The 21805-nt window shown below is 31.1% G+C and overlaps 6 protein-coding genes across 9 annotated transcripts; 3 read left to right on the top strand and 3 right to left on the bottom strand.

Annotated features, from left to right (window-relative positions):
* Positions 1 to 467: 467 nt before the first annotated feature.
* On the bottom strand, positions 468 to 4947 carry LOC128391660 (SURP and G-patch domain-containing protein 1-like). 3 transcript variants are annotated; one of them, XR_008325857.1, is made up of 8 exons: positions 4468 to 4947; positions 4237 to 4394; positions 3840 to 3963; positions 2950 to 3771; positions 2756 to 2885; positions 2603 to 2683; positions 1467 to 1626; positions 468 to 971 (listed from the first exon to the last, which is right to left on the bottom strand). XR_008325857.1 is itself a non-coding variant. In XM_053351593.1 (6 exons), the coding sequence occupies exons 1-6, from the start codon at positions 4836 to 4838 to the stop codon at positions 2657 to 2659; spliced, it is 1632 nt and encodes a 543-aa protein (XP_053207568.1). In that variant the 5' UTR covers positions 4839 to 4947; the 3' UTR covers positions 2550 to 2656. The 3 variants fall into 3 exon arrangements, 1 of the variants encoding a protein (XP_053207568.1); XR_008325858.1 differs by lacking the exon at positions 1467 to 1626; XM_053351593.1 differs by lacking the exons at positions 468 to 971; positions 1467 to 1626 and having other exon boundaries at positions 2550 to 2683.
* Positions 4948 to 4970: 23 nt separating this feature from the next.
* LOC128391662 (transcription initiation protein SPT3 homolog) lies at positions 4971 to 6760 on the top strand. Its single transcript, XM_053351595.1, has 5 exons — positions 4971 to 5151; positions 5372 to 5456; positions 5566 to 5916; positions 6031 to 6228; positions 6302 to 6760. The coding sequence occupies exons 1-5, from the start codon at positions 5090 to 5092 to the stop codon at positions 6653 to 6655; spliced, it is 1050 nt and encodes a 349-aa protein (XP_053207570.1). The 5' UTR covers positions 4971 to 5089; the 3' UTR covers positions 6656 to 6760.
* Positions 6761 to 9641: 2881 nt separating this feature from the next.
* Positions 9642 to 11870, top strand: LOC128391661 (4-hydroxybutyrate coenzyme A transferase-like). Its single transcript, XM_053351594.1, has 4 exons — positions 9642 to 10038; positions 10352 to 11149; positions 11216 to 11353; positions 11435 to 11870. Exons 1-4 carry the CDS (start codon positions 9870 to 9872, stop codon positions 11749 to 11751), a joined length of 1422 nt encoding a protein of 473 aa, XP_053207569.1. The 5' UTR covers positions 9642 to 9869; the 3' UTR covers positions 11752 to 11870.
* A 959-nt stretch (positions 11871 to 12829) lies between these two features.
* Positions 12830 to 14644, bottom strand: LOC128391657 (CUB and peptidase domain-containing protein 2-like). 2 transcript variants are annotated; one of them, XM_053351589.1, is made up of 5 exons: positions 14550 to 14644; positions 14309 to 14343; positions 14074 to 14161; positions 13585 to 14006; positions 12830 to 13508 (listed from the first exon to the last, which is right to left on the bottom strand). In XM_053351589.1, the coding sequence occupies exons 3-5, from the start codon at positions 14121 to 14123 to the stop codon at positions 13171 to 13173; spliced, it is 810 nt and encodes a 269-aa protein (XP_053207564.1). In that variant the 5' UTR covers positions 14124 to 14161; positions 14309 to 14343; positions 14550 to 14644; the 3' UTR covers positions 12830 to 13170. The 2 variants fall into 2 exon arrangements, with proteins under 2 accessions (XP_053207564.1, XP_053207563.1); XM_053351588.1 differs by lacking the exon at positions 14550 to 14644 and having other exon boundaries at positions 12831 to 13508; positions 14309 to 14542.
* Positions 14645 to 15347: 703 nt separating this feature from the next.
* On the top strand, positions 15348 to 17708 carry LOC128391806 (uncharacterized). Its single transcript, XM_053351751.1, has 2 exons — positions 15348 to 15897; positions 15969 to 17708. Exons 1-2 carry the CDS (start codon positions 15817 to 15819, stop codon positions 17433 to 17435), a joined length of 1548 nt encoding a protein of 515 aa, XP_053207726.1. The 5' UTR covers positions 15348 to 15816; the 3' UTR covers positions 17436 to 17708.
* Positions 17633 to 20302, bottom strand: LOC128391807 (CB1 cannabinoid receptor-interacting protein 1-like). Its single transcript, XM_053351752.1, has 3 exons — positions 19810 to 20302; positions 19557 to 19654; positions 17633 to 18833 (listed from the first exon to the last, which is right to left on the bottom strand). Exons 1-3 carry the CDS (start codon positions 19882 to 19884, stop codon positions 18521 to 18523), a joined length of 486 nt encoding a protein of 161 aa, XP_053207727.1. The 5' UTR covers positions 19885 to 20302; the 3' UTR covers positions 17633 to 18520.
* Between the last annotated feature and the right edge of the window lie 1503 nt (positions 20303 to 21805).

Below are 21805 nucleotides of genomic sequence, written 5' to 3'. Positions count from 1 at the left end.
TGAAGGTTTAGTCTGTTGTAACTTATGAACAATTCGGTTGGTTAGACCATAAAACGATAAGTGGAATAGACCTGATATGTAGTCTTATTGATTAACTTGACAGTCTAATCCTGGATCATCAGAGTGATTGAAATATCGAAAAGAAATTCGACTTTTGGTATTGATTCGGCTTCTTTATGTTCATTATTATGTTATCCGAATAGAAGAACAGAAATTTAGAAGATCGGTATAAACTCAGTGTCTCTTTCGTCAGGTAGCTTGAGTCTCGAGTGAACTTTTTATCTGCGCTGGGAGAACCTTCGTGAGCCGAAGGATCTCTCTAGAGGAAATTCAGTGGTATATTTATCTCTCTTTTAACTGCCATGGATTTCATTCGATTCGAAGTGTGTCCAGTTTAATGAGTCCTTTTAAAGAAGACGAGTAAAGACAAACAATAATAATCTATGATCTTGGTGACAAATGATTCGTAATCTTTATCGATGATTTCCTTTTATTCATTGATTTATTATGTTGTTACTCATGTTTGGTGATATCCTAATATCAAAAAGTAATATTTTCATGTTAACAAAAGAATGAAATTTGATCATCATCAACCATCACAACACTAATATAAAGTTTCAGGAGTTTTTGGTTTCACCATTGAAATTAAATTGGTCAATATTCATCACCATGGATTCATTAGTTTATTAACATTATTTTGAATTTTCGCTTTGTTTTTCATTGAAATAAAGATCCATTTCTAGATTAGCTCTTTTTGATAGAGTCTGATAGGCCGAGGTTCCATGAGATTAAAACGGCGAGTTATTTTTATCACCAGCCGATAAATGGAGTGAACCTGGTCATCTGTTCACATTTCAGTGTTTCCACGAACAGCATTCATGATTTGAACAAGATTTAGCTCCTCATCTGAATCGCGAGTAAAATAACCAAAAATAGATCTAATTTGTTCGCTATTTGGTTATGGCCATTTTCTGAAAATAAATAAATTCAATGAGAATCAAATTCAATTCATTGACCCCCTGATCAAGTGATCACCTTAATTCGTGAACTAAATAAATAAACTGAATAAAACTAAAGACTTGTGGTCAAAAAGTGTTTGGATGGACATGATTATACACTTAACTTGGTGTTAAATTGATTATTATCATGATGGACATTGTAACTTGTATATTCATTGAGTAACCATGTTGGTGAGAAATGTTGTGAATACAGTTCTTGATTCAAAACGAATTCAATTTTGATATCTAACATAAATGATCCAGAAGAAGAAGAAAATGAAATGAAGTTTGGTGCTGATAGAAAAGAAACTAATAACATTCCCTCTGTTATTTTTTCTATTAAATTTCATTTCTTTCCTCCAAATTTCCAGTAACTAAGACATAGAAAATCTATTGACAATAATATCCATCAACTGATTTTTAAGAACAAATCTTATCTAGAGTAAGTTAAATAAAAAAGAAACTTACAAATTTTGTGTATCCAAAGATAGAGAGAAGATTTTGTCAATCGAATGCAGGTCACTATCGAAATGGACAACTTGAAATGTTTCACTTTCTTTTCCTGTCTTTTTCTCTGTCGCTAGTAAATCGATTCTATCGATAATTAAAGTCTAAATATCGCCCATCACTAGTTTACAATTCAAAATGGTGGAATTAGAAAACCGAACAGAGTCGAGTGAGTCAGTCAGTCGACAGTTGATCGACTGAGTTTTAGCTCAAGTTCGACTTAGTCGATTGATAATCGACTAAGTCGACTGGTTGATTGTCTAGTTGGCATGAAATAGATTTGGTCAGAATCAGAAGAGTAAAAAGATTCATTCATCGTAGTAATCAGATTACAAGCTTCGTTTTTCTTTCGCCTGGCGCGATTAAACAAATTGATTAGAAAAGAAATTACAAGAGAGAAAAGAGTAATTAAAGAAAAGAAAAACAAAGTAATTTGTGAGAAAACGAAAAGTAATTATAAAAATTAAAACAATTCTTCGTCCTAATAACAAGAGAGCAGTTGATTAGCTCTCACGAGAAAATTGGTTCACATCAATGAACAAGATGGAGATACAAGTTGATAGTAAGCATGGTCGATACGCTGAAATGGACTTTAATGTTAGAACTTTCAAGTTTTCGAGTTAATCGTGGGCTTGCAATGCGCTTGATAAGAAAATTTTTGACCTCTGAGGCATCAGGTCATGAAGATTCTCTAAACACCAGAGTTTTGGTACAGAACTTATTTAACATTTAATACATGTATGAATCTTCAAATGCCTTCAGGTACAAAGCTCACTGGTGACGAATTTAAGTATTTATTTATCTCTCGATTATCTAAAGGCCATTCGGCTGTGTGTGTGTCTTTCTCTCTCTTAATTGCCATTCCATTTGATTCCAACTCAGAGATTAATATATCGTTGGATTAAGTAATTTGCCTTAATGACTATAAGTTATTCTTACAGAAAACTAAGATTAGTAGAATTAAACTTTTTTAAAACTTCTAGTTTTGTGTTTCATTTTTGGAAAAATTTCAACAGGAATTAGTTATTGTAAATCCAACTTGAGTGATAATCTTCAACAATTAAATTTAATTTAAGAGAAGAACTTTTTAAACGTACAATTTATTTGCGATCCAATTAAATTGTTCAATTTTATAGATTATATTATTAATTTTAGTAATAAGGTCTTCGTGGGTTATTCTGTAAAGAAAAAAAGGAAATTCATTATTGATATTGATCCGGTTAAGTAATAACAATAATATAATTATTCACCAATGGATTTGGTCTGAATCGGTAGGCTAACATCATCCGTTTCCGGTAGGCTTCGTATTCATCATCATCAGCTTCAAGCTGATCAGGTCGTTTTTGTCCTAGACCAGCACGTTCACCCCAAGCTCCATCGCTGAGGATAAAAAATAAACAAAAACTCAATTAAATTGTCAATCTAAATTAGAAATAATATTTACGCATCAACTGGCTTTGTAGTTCCTTTACTATCAACCCCCAACCCTTGACCTTCGCTCCAACCAATTTTCTCCAGCATTTTGTAACCTTTATTCTGAGATTGAAGCTTGAAATCTTGATAATCTTCATCGAAAAGTATTGAAGTTGATCCATCTTTAATCGAGTCCCATTTTTTCATGAACCGTTCCAATTGATCAGGTGGTAGAAAATCACCAATATGATGTTTACCTTTGTTCATTTCTGTTATTTTATCGGCCCATTCTCTTGTTTTCTCCATTTCCTCCATTCTTTTCTTATGTTCCCAAGTTCCACCGTCAACCTCCTCATCTGAATCATATTCGTACATCGGACGTCCACTGGCCTCGAATTTAGCTCTCTTGGCTTTCTTTCTCTGTACCATGGCGACCAGAACTTTCATCTTCCTTTGATCTTCCAATTGTTTCCACTGTTCAGCAGTTAAATTACACCTTCCAAACACTTGGATCGCATATTTAATCAATTCAGGATCTTGTGGAGGCACAATTGATGAACTTGATGCTTCTTGATCATCATCCTCGTTCACTGATTGATTTGAAGAAAATTCCGACCAACGACTTTCTTTCCTCTTTCTACCTTTCATATCAATCGGATTACGTTCATCTAAATCATGATAATCAGCAAGTGACGATAAAGTATCTTCAGGATTGTTTGTTGTTGTTGTTGTTGAAGTTGACGGCGATGATGCAGATAACTCAAAATCGGCTGCTCTCGTTTTGGCCTCCTTCAACTCCTCTACTCGTCGCTTGTAATACTGGTGGTTCACATTATCTTCCTGGTATAACCATCTTCATTTTTATCATATTAGTTTTGATTGTTACAATAGGATGAGAGTTTTTTTTTGTTTAAGACAAACCTGTAGTCTGAATCATTGATGCAATCACTTTTTAATCTGGCTTCAGCTTCTGAACCATTCATAGCGACATAGATGGCACTTTTTTCAATCGCCATTCTTATCTCATCATCTCCTGATGGAGAGACTTGAACGGAATAACCATAAGTATCAAATATTATACAAATAGATTGATAGTTTTATGATAAAGGATTAATAAGATAAAGAGAAAGAGAGAGTGAGAGTGAGAGTGTGGGGAATATGATGGATGATGATAAACAAATTCAAAAATTGATGCAACTGACCCTTTCATTCAAAAGTCCACTATAATTAGATGTAATCAGTGATCTCACTCATTCTCACATGATTAGTATTTCAGTTCTAACAATTGAATCACTCAAATTAAAAGTTGCACCAATACCTTTCTTTGATTGTTGTTCCTCTTGAAGATTATGGTCCTGATTAACAGGCAGTTTAACTCTCTCATCAATGTCCTCCAATTTGGGCTTTAAACTCTGTTCATTGTCTACTGGTGTTAATTGTCCTTCCTCTTCACTTTTAACAAACTTGACCGGAGAGCTAAATTCAAGGAGAGAGAGAGAGAAGAACATGAAATAGATTAAATCAAGCAACCATCAGTTCGTCATCATACCTGGAAGATGAATTTGGATTTTGCATCTTTTTGAACATTTCCATGAAACTGCCATCATTTGAAAATCTATTAATGAATGCTGGTCTGTTATCGATATCAGAGTTATTTGAATCATTAACTATTGAGATTGAAGGTGATACTGTTGTGGTGGTTATTGGATCGATTTGAGAATGAGACGAAGATGATGATGATGAATTCGAAGACGGTGGCAGTGATGATGACGATGTTATCGTAGAAGGTGAATTACAAGATGAAACATCGGTTGATTTTAATCGCTCTTCAATCTCTCGTTTCTTTGCCAAAATCAACTGTTCTTGGTGAGTAATTTCCTCCCACCTGTTAGCTCGAGAGTTCCGATACCTGTTAGACATTATGATGGTAACATGAAACTAACAATTAATCACAGGAAAAGAGAAAAACAATTAATTTTGATGGGAAAGAAAAAAGAAAACAAAAAGGGATAAAATTGAAATAGAAAAGAAAAAAACACTTGTAGATTTATAGACATTCCCTCGGCCACCATATGATCGCAAATTGAGAATCATCAACATTTTGATTTAGAGTTTATTTTATATTCTATTGTTATTTTTGTACATAAATTGTTATTTTTCGATAGTTTATTATGTTCAAATCCGGGAAATCATCAATCACTCGGTGGTACACAACTGAGATCCAAAATATAATGTGAGTAACCTCGACCTGATTCCAACCCATGCCGCCAAAAATTGTCCATTGAACTTTTCAATTTTTCTGTTGATTCCTGTGGTTTAAACTGATTCAATTTTTTTTTATTTCTTTTATTTTTATTGTTTCGGTTGATTCCATGTCTAATCTGGAATTTGGAACGTTCAATGTGTTCAATGGGATCGTTTTTGATGTCATTCTGGCTCTTTGATGGTCGTAGGCATGGTTTTGGTGACTCATCTCGACCTATGATTGAATCGTCTTTTTTAATTGAAGATATTGTTCATCAACAGATGAGCCACTTGGTGAGTTACTCTTTTTGTGATTAACTTGATTTGTATTCATTCAACGTATGATTGTAACCTGTTAATTTATTGGTATTCATCATGTGGTTTTTTCTTTTGTTTTGTTCAGCTTAATGAAGCCAATAAAATTGCCTACGTCAGAGGAACCAAAGTGATCGGTTTGGAGGAAATCATTTTTCTCATGAGAAAGGATAAAGTAAAATTGGCTCGATTATTACGTTACCTCTCTATTAAGGATATAAAATCTAAAGCGACAAAATTCAATCATTCTGGTGAAAACTCTGCAGAGATAGAATCGTCCAATTTTCCACAATCAGATAAATCGTCACAGAATAATCAACTTTCATCAAAACGAATTAAACTTTGTTATGAGTTTATTACATCGATTGATCATACAGGTGATTTAGTGGCTGCTTTCAATGAAGATTTTTTCGATGAGATTAGACACCAACGTAATCTGGTAAATTTCTATTGTGCTTTTTTCTCTATCACCGATCACAATAACCTTCCAATCTTGATTAGATTACAGCATTTTTCAAGTGATCTCATCTTTTAATCACTGTTATTTTAACAGAGAATGGATCGAATGACCTTCAACATGACCAAAATTCAATATCTACGATACAGTGAGGCTCGACAAGCAACTTTCGCCAATAAAGCAAAACCTAAAAGATTCAAGGAATGGCTGCTAAAAAATGACACTCAAGATATTAAACTGAATCCATATGCCTTGGAAATTTTTCAATATTTAGCCTACGAGACAGTTGCTGAGGTGAGACTTGTGGATAAAATCATTTTAAAAGCAAATATTTACTTGTAATAATAATAATTTATTTGTTTCCAAGATTGTTGATATCGCACTTTTAGTTAAACAAGATCGAGAGGTTCAAGAAAATGATCCAGTTTCAGGGTTAATAACATTCAAGATGCGGAATCCAGATTATCCTGATATATTTGCTGTTCCAATCGTAAACAATCAAAAGATTAATTCAACCAATTCCGAAGAGCCAAGTACAGATGAAAATATTAACTCTGACCAACCAGCGAAAAGATTGAAAACAATGACAAACGAATCAACCAGTGGATGTATTACTCCTTGTGATATTCGAGAGGCGATTCGTCGATTCAATCAAACTAAAGGTGTTTTCACTATAATGGAGCGATGTTACACTCGACCTCGAAAAGTGATCTCTTTATGAAGAATCAGAATCCGGAAATAACCACGGGGGAGGAATCTGATTATAAGTCGGTGTTTCCGTTGTTCGAATCAAGTAATTTTCTGATGATATGGAAAAAAAAGAAAATTAATCTTCACCATTACTTTCAAAGCTTTAAAAAGCAAACTTTAATTGTTGCCAATTAACAAGAGCTGTAACTATATTGTTTATGTCAAAGGTAAATCAAAATGAAGCCACTTGTTTGCTGATTTACAAGCACGTTAATTGTTTAAAAAAATTGTTAAATCTTTTCCTCTTCACTTTCAGGCTCAGGCTTTTGTGATATATTGTGAAAATGAACTAACCTTTGGCTGGAAACACTGTTGTTAGTTGATTAGTTTGATTAACTGGTCGACTTGTTGCTACTGTTGAAAAAAAAAAAAATTTAAATCCAGTTGGCTAAAGAAATGCACTCATTACACGAGGAGAATTAAATTTAATTCTACTACAATTAAAACGAACCACTTGCCAATTACAAGTTTAAATCATCAAACTGACCTTGCAACCAAATAATAGAAAGTAACAAACAAACACATCGAAGATACATATTGCAAACTGGATTAACCGATTAACCGATTAACAATTTTTAAATTAAAAGAAAAAACTTTATTTTCCTCAGGTTAGTAGATTGTTACTTTTGATTAACTAGAGAAAAGTCATTTAAACGATGATGTGTTGTTCCGATTCTTAATTGTAAACTGAACCTTTAATCACAGTGTAAAAATCGAGAAAAATTTCAGTCAAACATTTGAGCACAAAATGATAATCTATTATGTTGATTAGTTAAACAATTTGTAAAACCACTTTGATTAACTCATTCAGTACTATTACTCATTCTCTTAATCATTGTAGTTAATAATGAATTACTTGAGAGAGAGAGAGATGAAGAAAAAAAAGAGAGCATGATAAATACGTAACTCGTATTTATAATTTATCTCTACTGACCCTTTTCCTTTGAGTTACTACAAATTGACAACAATTAAGAATGAAAAAGTGTCTTAATTGAATAATAAAACCGTTATTAATTGGAATCAGTTGGTTAATTGTTACCTGAAAATCAGCGTAGTGGTTGAGATGACAAAAGTAAAAAGAGTTACATGGAACGTTGACCAAAGGGCTAAAAGTTTTAATCAGTTATTCTTAATCCTCCCAAAGGATTTAAGGTTGACAGAATTTAGATGGAAATATTATATCACAACCACGCGTTCATGACCAAGACAATTAACTAATCACCAACAATCACCGATTATAAAATTCACAATAATAGTTATAAAAAAGGGACACAAAAGATACAAAAAAACAGGTCAAAACTTTTTTCTTGATGTTTGTTGGACAAATTGTTGATTCACTTGATGATTAAAAATAGTAATTAGAGTTTTTAAAGATGAATCACAATTTAATTGTTGATAAGTTAATTTTCAAAGAAAGAGGGAAGACTGACTCTAGTTGAATATAACAAGTCAGTCGTCCCGATCTTTCCTTGGAAATTGTTAACTTTTAGTTGTCGAAGTTCGTTGAAGAAAGTCACTAATCACTAATATCCTTTGGAAAATTCACTTTTATTAGTTGAAGAAACAGAAGAAAACATCACAATTAAAACTTCACTATTGTAACTTCACTTCACTATTGGAAAAACTTTACACTTTATTAAAGATGAAGAAAACTGAAAACTAACTAAACTAAATTGAACTATTGGAGAATCAACTGTTGACGTGATGACTATTGATGATCAATGAGAAATGAGTAAAAAAGCTAATTGTTTAAATACAATGATTGGGTCAGAGAGATTATAGAAAATGATGATGAGAGGGAGAGACTGAGAGAGTAAAGTAATCAAGATGTGTAATTTGATTGGTGATTAAATATTAACTACCGTTTATCTAACCAATTAACATTATTGCTAATAGAATTAGAAAAATTAACCTTTGATTCATTAATAACTTTAATTGTTTTGATTTTTCTCATTTTTTTGTCTACCCTTAGGTCATCAATCAATTAATACATAACAGTAATTTGGTATAAAGGCGTATCTGTGGTTGGCAATCAACTAATTTTGTCATATTTTTCCTAAAAAGTGATTTTGATCAAAGTGTTCATTTCTTCTCCAATTATCATTATTATTGTTATTTTATTTGAAATTTAATTTGATCGTTGATATTGACATGAAACAAATGTGAATGTTAATTGTTTGTAAAGTTAATTAACTTTTCGGTCAAATGTGTTTCGTATCAATTTAATGTAACTAATTCCTAGAAAAAATTGTTTCCTATCACCTTCAACCTCTTAATTGTTTTACTGTTTCTGTTTTTCCTTTACAACTTGTTGTTTTAACTAATGTACATTCCTGTTGTTGATGATAAATATCAGCAATACAATTGATTATTAACAACACTTTAAAAAGATCAAATTAATTGAATGGAGAATCTCGTTAACTAATAAAAACAAATCAATAAATCACTGATTCTCTTCATGATGAATAGTATTTGTTGGTAAGTATTTTTCAATTATTTGCTTTCTAATTTTAATTATTACTCTCTCAATCACACACTAAATTTCCAATCAGTTTTTCTTAGATAATTTTTTTGTCTTAGAAACTAAACCCAAGATCAACCTCAGCAACTATCTTTTAGGCCAAATATTGAAAACTTCCGAGGCATATAAGTTTTATATCTTTAGTGTCATCTTTTGACCATCAAATGACCTTGAATCTCTACCCTAATAGAATGACCTTATTAATAAATATGATAATTGAGTAGCACCCAAACTCTGATAACTCGATTCTTGATTTTATTCTCATAGAAAAAAAATTATCCAAAAAAAACTTGTAGGAAAGATTAATTATCTTTTATTAATAGATGATAATTAGAATCAGATTTAATTCTTATTGTGTAAACTGTTCAACAATTGATTTCTGATTTAATCAATGAAATCTCAATATCTTGAGGTGAGTAAGATAAACAATTATCTCAAGATTAAACATTTAATTTATTGTGAAGATGATGATTGCGAAGATACATCATTCAAAAAGAAAGAGAAAAAGAAAGTAAAGATAAAGTTAGAGAGATGAATGAATTTGTCTCCCATAGACTTGTTGCTAATGTGGTTACTTTGAATTCTGGTTTAGTTGTTGAATTTTTTTCTCTGCCATTTGTTTACTTCTTTTGTTTTCTTGTGTTTTTTTTATTCTCAATCAATTATGGTTGTGTTTAGATCCACCAGATTAGTCAATTATCACCGCCGAAGATTAAATCAGTTGATTGACTGTCGCAAATTGTGCTCCTTAAGGAGTGAACCAAGTCAACCGCTTCCCGGACGAAAGCCTAAATATGTTAGTGCCAAAGAAGCTCTTTCCGTCTTACAATCAGGTAATTATTTTGATTTTATTTCAGTAAAATTTATCACAATCTTAACTCTGGCGATTAAGATGATTAATGAATTAACTAGTTTTACCTAATTGTAGCTAAAAACGGACAAAATTTGGAATAGTTTTGGTTCCTTTTGGGTTGTTTTTGTTATGATTTCTTTTTGTTTACATTGTTTATAGAAACTGTTTCGTCTTTTGGTCAACTATTATTGGCCATTGATTTATTATTAACGGGAAATTTTGTGTTTAAATTTTAACCTTTAATTGTGTCTATTAATTTTTATGTTTTTTTTCCTCTTCCTTTCCATCAACAGGTGATTTGGTTTCCATGCAAGCGGTTGCTGGTGCACCGAAAGCCTTAGCCAAGGGAATGCTGGAAGTTGGAATTGCCAACAATTTAACCGATGTTAAGGTTTTCCATTTGATGTCACTTACCATTCCCGATTACATGAAACCAGAATATTCTAAAATTTTCCGAGTAAGAGCTTCATTCACCTCTGGCCTGGATCGAGAAGCGATCAATTCAGGTCGAGCTGATTATATTCCAATGTTTCTTTCGGAAACGGGACTACTTTTCAGACGAAATATATTAAAACCTAAAGTGACCATGTTACAAGTGACCCCAGTTGATGAACATGGTTTCCATTCAATGGGACCTTCGGTCACATCAATTCGTGATTCAATTAAAGTGTCAGAATATGTTATCGGTGAAGTGAATCCGAGATTACCAAGGACCGTTGGAGATTCAACAATTCATGAGTCACAATTTGATTATTTGGTTGAGAATGAGACTGAATTAGATGCTCTTAATCCTAAACCAATGAGCGATGTTGAAAAACAAATTGGTAAACACATCGCCGACAATTTAATTGAAGACGGGGCCACTCTTCAAATGGGTATTGGAGGTATTCCCGATGCCGTTTTAGCGCAATGTAAAAATCACAAAGATCTTGGTATTCATACGGAAATGTTTTCCGATGGAGTAATTGACCTAATTGAAAACGGTAACATTACAAATCGACTGAAAAACACCGAGAAAGGTTTTCTAACGGCTACATTTATTATCGGTTCAACTCGATTCTATGATTATTTTCATAATAATCCTTATCTAAGTAAGTTATTGATTGTTAATCGTTAATCGAATGGAAAAATAATCGAATCCTCAATTTCATCAATAGTCATGAAAACGTGTGATTACACTAACGATCAACATGTAATTGGATCTAATCCTAAAGTGACCGCGATCAATTCATGTATAGAGATTGATATTACTGGACAAGCGGCTTCTGATACCGTTGGAACTAAAATTTATTCTGGTTAGTTTTAATTTCTGGTGAAGGAATTGGCCACAATTCAATTTATTGATTTATCTGTTTATTTTTTGTTTCCATTTAAAGGTTTTGGTGGTCAAGTTGATTTCCTAAGAGGAGCTGCTCTTTCATTTGATGGTAAAGGTAAACCAATTTTGGCTCTTCCATCAACCACCAATAAAGGTGAATCTAAAATTGTACCTTACCTTAAACACGGAGCTGGAGTGACCTCAACTCGAGCTCATGTTCATTATGTTGTCACCGAATATGGAATCGCCAGTTTATTTGGACTATCTAATCGTCAACGGGCTCATCAATTAATTTCAATCGCTCATCCTGATCATCGTGAAAGTCTTGAAAAAGCTGCATTCGAAAGACTCAAGTGTATGCCCTCAAAGGATTAAACAATTAAATGATTTTGGATTTAATTTACTAATCATTTACATTAAAAGCCAAATTATATTAACAATATTAACTTAAGTGCAATTAAAGCCAATCAATTTCATGTTAATCTTAATCTTGTTACAAATCAACTTGTTTTACGTTCATTTAATTATACGCTGATTGTGATTACAATTAAGAAATTGACCAATTATTAATTATATCGATGATTGCATATTCAATGCTTGTTCTTTGGTTACACAATTAAGTTAACAAGATTTAACTCCATCCACCATCCACCACCCACCACCCACTTTCCACTCTCCATCTCCATCTCTTTCTTTTTCTCTTTCTCCCTGTTAATAAAACTAACAGCAGGCAATTTTATATTATACAGAAAATGCGACTTCCCCTCCGTCTCCATTTAACTGTTGTTGCTTTTTTCCGTCTCTCATGTTAGTCTATGTAATATATTTACCTTTTTTTATTTGATTCACTTCCACTTTATCCTTAGCATTCCCTGAATCACTCACCACCACCAACACCACCATTCAGTTGATACACACTGGTAACACAGTGAGGGTATGCATCTCTCTCTCTCTCTCTCTCTCCATGAATGCATACCCTCTTTGTATCCAGGATACTCTTAGCATCTTATCAATTTCATTTTCATTTTCTAGAGGAAAAACTTTTTACTTTTGTATTTTTGTTTCTTCTCTTCCTAGTTTTTACTTTATCATCATGATTATCTTCATTGGAATTCCTATTATTATCTTTATGACGATGATGAAGATGATGAAGATGATAATAATATCCATCATCTATCAATCAACTTGAATCTCTTTATTAGTTGTTAAACAATTTTCATTTGCTTTTCATACATAGAAAACAATATTAACCGATTTGATTGTTCAGCTTAATCACTTGAAAGAATCGCTGATTATTTATTGATAATGATATCGGATTAATTGTAACAATTGATGTTTTCTTTTGGTGATTTAATCAACTTGATCAAATTGTGTTATTAACGATTTAACTTTTAACAATTTATTGCTTTTCTTAATCACTAATTTTAATCTACTCATTGTTGAGATTTAACTTGAGATTTCATTTAAATTGTAATCAATACTTAAGTGGTTAACACTTGAGCTAAATGAATGAGCAATTTAATTGTTAACAATCAGATTAATGTTTAATTGTGAGGATTAACTTGAATCTTATATTATAAATCTGTTATATAATAGTTTAAAATTTGGTTACGTTTGTTAATTAACATGAAATTATTAGCAATTGTTTTCGTTTTTATAATTAGTAAAAAAAGTAACAATTAGCGATAAGTTTCCGAATGAGGTTGAATGTTTTGACTTAGAAACGGGGATAAAGTGATGAAGATGATTAGAAATAAAATCAATTTGATGATTGATTTTCTTAATTGTGGTGATTTATAAACGGCAAATTTGACTTCCGGTTGCATAGTTTTTAATGAATTTCTTGTATTTGGCAACGATGGTGTAAAGTGTTGGTATATTTATGTTACCACAAACACTGTAACCTCCCGAAACGAGACCCACAGCGTACCAACGATGATTTTTTGAGCTTTTGTACATCAAAGGTCCACCCGAGTCACCTATACAAGAACTGCCACCAGTTTTGGTGTTTATGGCGCACAAATGGCTCTCATGAATCGGCGAAATCAAACTGGTATATTGGCCTGGATAAGACTCGACGATACCTCGAACTTTCAAGACAAAATCGTAATTCATTTTATTACATTTTTCCCCTAAAGATAATGATGGAAAGATGATTTTAATCAATTGATGAATCGCATTAAGTGTGTGTCAAGTTAAGATACTTACTATCAATATAATCCACTTCAACTTCATTAAGTTTATCTGGCGTACCCTCAATCTCGGACAATTTACCCCAACCAGCAACAATTAAGCTCTTATACTTTTTGATATTTGAATCAGGAATACAAATTGGATAAATATCTCCGGTAAATTTAACAGGTTCACTTAATTTGAGTAAAGCAAAGTCGAAATTAAGTTTTCGCTGTGTGATATCAAAACGTTTATCGTAAAAAAAATTAGAAACATTATATTTATTTTGCAAATCTTTGGATATAGCATGAGATCCAAGGTACACTTCGGTTGATTCATATGTCCTTAGGATTCCGAACTCATCGAAGATACAATGAGCCGCTGTCATCACATGTTGATTGTCAATTAAACTTCCACCACATCTAACATACATATCACTTTGTAGATTCAATCTGATTCTATGAATAAAGAACGAAAAGAAAATTAATTGACCAAAATTCGTATTCATGCTAACATATTATGTACCTTATATGAGCCATCCACGGGTACTTATTGGGTGTCGTCTCTTTCCCCATGAATATGCGACTCTGAGCACCGGCTTCTATGCCACATTCTGAAAGAGGAAAAGATATTCAATATTCGTGAATCTCAATATCGATTCTCGAAACAATCACCACATAGAAAAAAAAGAAACACCAGCAACTCGAATGGAAAATTTTCCCGTTTAAATCAATAAATTTAGTAAAGAAAATGGACTTACCACAATCGCATGAAACCACGAACAGTTGAATCAATCTAATTGTGATTAAGATAAAATATCTCATTTAATCAGTTAATCCGATGAACAGATTGATTGTATAATAAGAAGCACCATTGATAATTTTTCGAGTTTTTTTTTTCTTGGAACAAAATTTTTTCTCTATTCATTTGATTGTTACTTTAATTCATTAATAAGACAAATGATTTAAATTGACGACAATGGTTTCGTTTTATATACTTACCTTTAATTACCTGTGAATGGATGATCATCAACAATAATCGTCAAGTCTCAAAGAAGAGGGGAAATCGTTAATCGTTAATTGTTAATTGTCTAAATTGTTGATAGTTTATTTTTATGAGAATACAATTGTTTATGTGAATTTGTGGCTTCGTTAATTGTTTATCAATATTGAACATTAGTAACATTACCGTTTGTGTTTCCTTATTAACAATTTAAACTTCGAGTTAATTGTTTTTGTTATAATATGTATTTGAACAATTATAATTTCTCTCACATTTCCTTAATTTGTTTTTGTATACAAATAAAAACAATCATCACAATTAGATTGTTATTATTGTTAACTGACTATTTGTGATCGCTACTCATTTTACAGCAATTAATTGAGTAAATAACACAATTGATTCAATCTAAATTTCTCAAACAAATTAACACTATTGACTCTTTTTTCATCACTATTAATGGAACCAGCTCTTAATTGTCCTTGTCAATCTATTTATTCAATTCTATTGGCATTTAATCCTCATCTTGATCGAAGTAAAAAAATCAAGGCTTAAATTAGCTAATTGTGAATCTCATCCTGTCATTAAGGTGTTCAAGTTATATTACTAATTAGTATTACTGCCTAATGATTAGTAAACGGGATTTAATCATCCTGAATGATTAATTTCATCAAAGGTACATTGAAATTAATAGTGATTGAGTTTTGTTTTTTGATTTTTGATTTTCTACTTAAGATTATGTTTATTGCAATTAGTTGATTTTAGTTGGAATTAATTGTTTTCTTTTTCGTTATCAAGGTGATCTGCTCAGTAATGAAGTTACATCAACTTATGGTGAGAATGAATCATGTTCGGAAAATCCGGCCTCGGAAAATTCTGATGAGCGATCGGCGGGAGTTCGATCGAATCTTTTACTCTTCTAAACTTAGGAAAATATGAAATTCTTATTACTCTGAATTACGATAAAACGAATATTGTTTTTGCTGGTGATTTACGAATAGAATTTTGATTGATTGTTTCATTCTTGTTTATTGATTTGATTTTTGTCGATACTCTCATGTCACCAATACAGAAAAATCATTGATTGAGTTATTATCTATGGTTACAATGTAGTTAATCAAATCATATAAATCACATTAGTAAAATTGATTATGTTAATCAGGAAGAAAAAGTAACAACATTTCAATGTTCAGTGATTTAGCTGTTTGATTTTCTGGTGTGAGAGAAAAGTTAATCAAATTTGATCAGTGATTTACTAATTATGTTATCATGAGATCAAATTGGCAAGATTCAGTGAGGACAATTGAGCCAATTTCATCATCAATTTCACCGAAAACTGCACAAAAATTGGTAAGAAAACAATCAAATCTAATTGTCTAATTGAAACTTATCCGATTAATTTTCTTCCGATTTACTTTTAGCAAGAACAACAGAAACAAATCAAGAAAATTCAGCGTTGGTACCAAATTTTGGACTTAATCATCTTAATCACCGCTACCATTGGATGTATTTATCAGACCATTTTGGTGACCGCCGTTTACCTTGAGAAACAAGTGATCACCGATATAAGAATCCAATTTTCGGAGGTGGTTCGAATTCCTGATCTGTCCATTTGTCTTTACTTTTACAACTTTGTCTCTTACCAGAATTTGAAGACTCGAGCACCGAAAATATTTTCCCGTTTAAAGGGAAAGTTTCCCTCGGTTACGAATCAAAGTAATTTCAATGAATGGAAATTTTCTGCTGATGCAATTACCTTTATGACCATTGAGTTTTCCCACTTGACCATTTCTCAGATGATGGAGATCATGCATGAAACTGACCTTCTGATTGACAAGATAATCCCGACAATCCGACAAATGGACCTGGTTGAGAACGTTAAACTGGACGAGGTAAATGATTGTGTGGTCACAACTTCAGTTAAAGAGCCTTATGTTTGCATGACGGTCAGTTGCCCCGTTCTAGAGGCTCGACATTTACAACAAAAAGATCTTGAATTGACCCAATATCTTGGAACTGTAATCGCGATCTACTTCAAACATGAACTGTTTATCGCAACCGAAGAGTATTATGTTTATCTCCACCCCGCAGGGACACTTCCTTATGGCACCCAAATGTCCTCAGTGACCATAGTGACCGAGGAAAATGCTCATAAATTTTACATTGAATATAAAGGGTTCGAAGCGAATCTACTGCCCCCACCATATACGACCCAATGCAAAGATTACACTGTGGAAGGTTTCAAGTCTCAGGCTCACGCACTTGAGGCTTGTCGCAACAACGCATCCCTTGAGCGCTTCGGGTGCAGCTTTTACTCTGACGTTGTATCGGCTGATTCCAATGCGAGACTTGCTATTTCCGATTATTACCTTAACTATGGTGATCCCCGACGACGAAAGGTTATCAATGAGATCTACGATAATTGTAGTAAACTTCACTGGGCACCCGATTGTAAGCAGAAATATTTTGTCCCGAGGATCCAGAAAGTGGCTCGAATCGATTCCTCATACTCTATCCTTTGTCTCTCCATGCCCACCGAGCCCGACATATCCAATACTTGTCAGCCCAAATTGCCGCTATTCGAATACATAATCTACATTGGCTCCATTCTTGGTACTTGGTTCGGATTTAGTATTCTCACCTCATCACCTATGATATTCAAATGGTTTTTTGACTTTCTTCGAGTTCTGACCTCATCTAAACCCGCCAAAGGGCACATACTAAAAAAAGAAAAAGACAATTTAGGCCACAAGAACAAGTCCAAGTTGAAAAATCGACGATCAAGCTCTGGATCATCAAGAAAATTTAGAACCATCGAGTCTATGAAACAAACTCCACTCAAGATTAGACCCAAAGTTATCAGTTGGGACGATTATCCGTTAAGATGATGATTAGTTGATTGTTAATCATTTTCTAAATGTTAAATTACTTCATCTAATTATCTAATTGTCACGAATACTTGAAAATTAATGTCAAGGTTAATCCATTTATGGCAAACAAACACCTACCTTTTAAATTGTGTTGATTGTAACAAATTTTAAACAATAATCTTAATTGGTTCAAATTGATTGTAAACCATTTTTAATTGTGAATCATACTCTGTACATATTAACATATATTTATCATTTTTTAACAATTTAAACAATCACAAAGTAAGTAAACATTGTAATTGTCAACTAATTTTATTATTTTAATCAATTAACAAGAAATTAAATTTAAAAGAAAAGAGAACAATTTAATTATTAATATATGAATCGAATCAATTTTGATTGTGATTCGTTGAGAGGGTTTAATAACATTACCATGTACCCGAATCTTTTGATTCATGAGAATCAAATTTGAACATAATTACAGAATTGTGATATTGTAACACTAATAACAATTAATAATGAGATATAATTTAGTTTATTCATATAACAATCAATATCTTTTTGTTTTTCTATCCAACAATTAACCATTATAGTTTTTATAACTCTAATCAACTCTAACAATTAACAACGAGTTTTAATCAACACACTTAAATCCTTTCATATTTATATATATTAATATCTTAATTATCATCATTATTATTGATTAATTGTTACCCAATATTATCAACATCATTATGAGGTAGTTGATTGATTGATTTGGTCAATTAATTATTAGTAAAAACAGCAAATAAATAAAAACATTTGATTGATAATTTGATGCAAACAATTAAAGTTAATCAAATGTCACAATCAAAATTATCCAGGAATGTATTTCAATTGGTGACTAGAATTGTTGTTCAATTATAATTAGATTGTAATGATTTGGCTTAATAATAATTAACAGTTTCGTATGATTATGGTTTCCAAAGATTATGATAATGATTATGATTAGTTAATTGTGATTGTTTCGTACTTTTTTTTGCCTCGTTTACTTTGCTTGACCAGAGGATTTGACCATTGATCCAATAAAGTTTTTGATTAAAAATCGCCAAATGATTTACTAATCATCTGAAAATTTCCTTAACTATATCAACATAAGTCTGTCCTGGTTTAACGATACAATTATATTCAATGTGATTTAATGGACTTCCCCAGATTAGATGGTCAGTCTCTTCGGGTCGGTAAAATTTGACCTGAAGCGGTAGAACCAAAGTCAGGCCATCTTGGAATTGGAATAACAATTGAACGGTAGTTCGATCTTTTTTCTTGTTCGGATTGACCTTAATCGAACCCCAAGAAAATGTATATTTGGAACCTTCAGTTTCCTGTTGAGATAAATCAGTCACGGAAACACCGACACCAGAAACAGAGACGCTCCTGTTGAACAATTTGATTAAATTAAACAATTAACAATCAACAATCAGCTCAGTTAATTATCATTGAATGAAAATATTATCGTGACAACTATTGACTTTTCAATGAGAAAACCGTTTCGATTCGTGATAACCTTAATTAAAACTTAATTCCAACGCAAATTCCCTTAATCAACCTTCTAATTGTGCTAATTATAAGCAATTAACTAATGAACAACTCAATTTAATGATCAGGCGTTATAACAAAATCAGTTTTGTTTACTTGAGACTCTCAATTGAATTTAATTGTCACACCAACGATTTAATCAAGAATCAAATAGTTAATCAACTTTTTTATGTTGATCAATCAAATATTCAATCTTAAAATAATCAATTGTACAAATTGTGACAATTTAATCTGAATCATTAAATATGAAAATCAATTGTTATTGATTCCTAATCCCTGGGAGTGAATAATAATAACCACTAATTATTGGATAACAATTATCACCATGAACTAATTGTAACTTACTAATTTCCAATTCTAATAAACAACTAAATCTATATAAGTTTAAACAAATGAAACTAAATTAGTTTAAATTGTTGAACAATTAATAATGAAAGTAAAATAAAAAAAAAGTAAAAGGTACAATTACAAATGAAGTAATGATTATTTTTGGAGTTGAAATTTACAATTAAAATGATAATTAATTATGATAAAGTTAATTGTGATGATTGTATCACTTACTGTAAAGGTAATGAAGGTTTAATTGTTATCGTAAAGTTGTAATTAGCTTCCACCAACAATTTAATTGTATTTTCCGACTCAAATCGTCTTCCATCTCTCTGTAAACAAGGAAATACACAAAACAAAACAATCAACTAATTATCTTCATAATCCAGACATAAAGATATCAAGAGTAATCAAGTGATCACATGGAAAACAGATAAACAATTAAAAGATAAATTAACAATTAATCGACAACACAATTAACTCTTACCTTAAAGAAAATATCATTATCATTGGCACTTCGTATGAAAAGCATAATCTTAAAATTGTTCCTACTTTCACCCATTTTTCATTGTTTGTAATTGTGATCACCTTTTTAATTGTTACCAATTATCAATCTCAATGATTAATATGATGCTTGTAAATTGTAACAATTTAGATTAAACCAACAACAATAATAATATTTGATTATGTAAATGGTTTCTTTTAATAACCAATAAAAGGATCACACACTTTTTGTTTTATCTGAAAGGTAAACAAATGAGGTTAAGGCAAATTGAGCTTCGTCTTTGATTTAATTGTTGATTAGATTGTTGATTTGATTTTTGATTGTTGATTTCACAATTTAGTATTTTTCTATAATTGATTCTATTGATATGATTTCACTGATTATTTTTAATGGATGATTAATAAATTATTCCAGAAAATTGATTAGATCACTTGGAGGTTTATTCGTGGAAATGAATCTGAGCAGTTATATCAAAGCTTCGAGTGAACTGAGCATTTGTTCATTCACGAAAATGACCAGAATCCTCTTTCTATTTTTTCTTCTCTCTCCTTTTCTCTTTCTTTTCTTCTCTGTCTATTTTTTTCATTCTGCATCATCATCATCTTCATCTTCATCTTTATCGAACTCATCATCTTACTCTTTGTTAGATTTTTGTACTAATTGATCAACGAAATTGTCTTACATCTTGTTTCATTGTTGATTGTTGACAATTTACTTATCATCTTTGTAGTAATTTGATTGTAATCATATTTTATCACTTTACTATCTTTTTAATTGTATTAACCTTGTGCTTTTTAATTGTCACAATTTATCTCAATCTAAGTGTAACATTTGTTTACATTTACAAATTGAATTAACTGATATTATTATTTCGTATTATTATTTAGCAATTAATTGATTAATCGTTTTCAATATAATAGATTAACAAGTTAATCAACTTGATAATCCATAGATTTAGATTTACAATTACGATTTGATTACAATTAAATCAAGTTCACTTTACTGATTGTGAATACAAAAAAAAAGTCATTTTGGAAAAACTTTTTCCAATTAATACAATCAAAGTGACAACAACAATCAAAATGATTGTCATTGATTGTTAGTCAATTGAATTAACTAATTGGATTAAAAAATTAACGTGATTAAACATTTACTATTAAATGAACCCGTTTAAATTGTCCAAATTGTTTTCAATTATATTTTACCGATAATCAAATTAACTGGATTGTTATGGAAAAAAATTTATCATTTATATTGTTTAACTTTTTTTTCTGAAACTTTAATTGTCAACAATTTACTCGTCTTGCAATTCTGATTGTGATTAATGATTAGGACAATAAATACTATTTTTTATTTTAAATAATTGGGGAGATTAATTAACTTGACGAGTAACAATTAATAATCATAATTCAAATTAATGGAAGTGAAAAAATTGTTTCCCTTTTTCCAGCCAAATAATCAATTGATTGTTGACAATTTGTTTATTTTCGAGTTTAATTTTCCGAATCAAATGAAAAAAATACTCACAGCTAAATCAGGAAGATTATCATCAGTTAATTTAATTGTTAATTGTCTCAAATCATCTAAATTTTCAAGTGAAAACGATGTAAAAAAGTGATTACATTTTCTGTTTTCGGATTAACTAATTTTTTACTCTCTAATTTCAATCAGTTTAATCACACAAACAGAAGCAATTTAGATCAATTTAGTGATTCGTTAATGCTTAACATAAATTTACAATTAACCAGAAGTAGATAGAGATAAAAAAAAATTGAAACAAAATTAAGAATTAACAATCAAATTGATTAGAAACATCAATCAGAACAATCAATTATTTAGTGAGAAGTTTAAATTATTTTCTCAGCGTTTTTTACCATTAAAAATCTACAATCTTTCAATTATTCACAAATGAATATCAATTACTTTACAATTTATACTAATGAAGAAGAAAAAAAAAATAATAACTGATACGAAAAAG

Source organism: Panonychus citri, unplaced genomic scaffold (assembly GCF_014898815.1).
Source record: "Panonychus citri isolate SS breed McGregor unplaced genomic scaffold, ASM1489881v1 Contig00135, whole genome shotgun sequence".
NCBI lineage: Eukaryota > Metazoa > Arthropoda > Arachnida > Trombidiformes > Tetranychidae > Panonychus > Panonychus citri.
Note: the sequence above shows the minus strand (reverse complement) of the source record. Positions and strands in the feature narration are given on the sequence as shown.

Bases quoted from the DNA above. Each gene is read 5' to 3' on its own strand.
- LOC128391660 (XM_053351593.1), bottom strand. From the start codon at position 4,838: ATGTCTAACAGGTATCGGAACTCTCGAGCTAACAGGTGGGAGGAAATT. The intron at 3,964-4,236 runs GTATTGGTGCAA...ATTCCGTTCAAG, and splicing joins GGAACAACAATCAAAGAAAG to TCTCTCCATCAGGAGATGAT. The intron at 2,886-2,949 runs GTAAATATTATT...TTTTATCCTCAG, and splicing joins ACTACAAAGCCAGTTGATGC to CGATGGAGCTTGGGGTGAAC.
- LOC128391662 (XM_053351595.1), top strand. From the start codon at position 5,090: ATGTTCAAATCCGGGAAATCATCAATCACTCGGTGGTACACAACTGAG. The intron at 5,152-5,371 runs GTGAGTAACCTC...TGATGGTCGTAG, and splicing joins ACTGAGATCCAAAATATAAT to GCATGGTTTTGGTGACTCAT. The intron at 6,229-6,301 runs GTGAGACTTGTG...TTTGTTTCCAAG, and splicing joins CCTACGAGACAGTTGCTGAG to ATTGTTGATATCGCACTTTT.
- LOC128391661 (XM_053351594.1), top strand. From the start codon at position 9,870: ATGGTTGTGTTTAGATCCACCAGATTAGTCAATTATCACCGCCGAAGA. The intron at 11,150-11,215 runs GTAAGTTATTGA...TTTCATCAATAG, and splicing joins TCATAATAATCCTTATCTAA to TCATGAAAACGTGTGATTAC. The intron at 11,354-11,434 runs GTTAGTTTTAAT...TTCCATTTAAAG, and splicing joins TGGAACTAAAATTTATTCTG to GTTTTGGTGGTCAAGTTGAT.
- LOC128391657 (XM_053351588.1), bottom strand. From the start codon at position 14,372: ATGAGATATTTTATCTTAATCACAATTAGATTGATTCAACTGTTCGTG. The intron at 14,007-14,073 runs GTACATAATATG...CTTTATTCATAG, and splicing joins CCGTGGATGGCTCATATAAG to AATCAGATTGAATCTACAAA. The intron at 13,509-13,584 runs GTAAGTATCTTA...CATTATCTTTAG, and splicing joins TGAAGTGGATTATATTGATA to GGGAAAAATGTAATAAAATG.
- LOC128391806 (XM_053351751.1), top strand. From the start codon at position 15,817: ATGAGATCAAATTGGCAAGATTCAGTGAGGACAATTGAGCCAATTTCA. The intron at 15,898-15,968 runs GTAAGAAAACAA...ATTTACTTTTAG, and splicing joins CGAAAACTGCACAAAAATTG to CAAGAACAACAGAAACAAAT.
- LOC128391807 (XM_053351752.1), bottom strand. From the start codon at position 19,884: ATGGGTGAAAGTAGGAACAATTTTAAGATTATGCTTTTCATACGAAGT. The intron at 19,655-19,809 runs GTAAGAGTTAAT...CCTTGTTTACAG, and splicing joins ATAATGATATTTTCTTTAAG to AGAGATGGAAGACGATTTGA. The intron at 18,834-19,556 runs GTAAGTGATACA...ATTGTTCAACAG, and splicing joins AAACCTTCATTACCTTTACA to GAGCGTCTCTGTTTCTGGTG.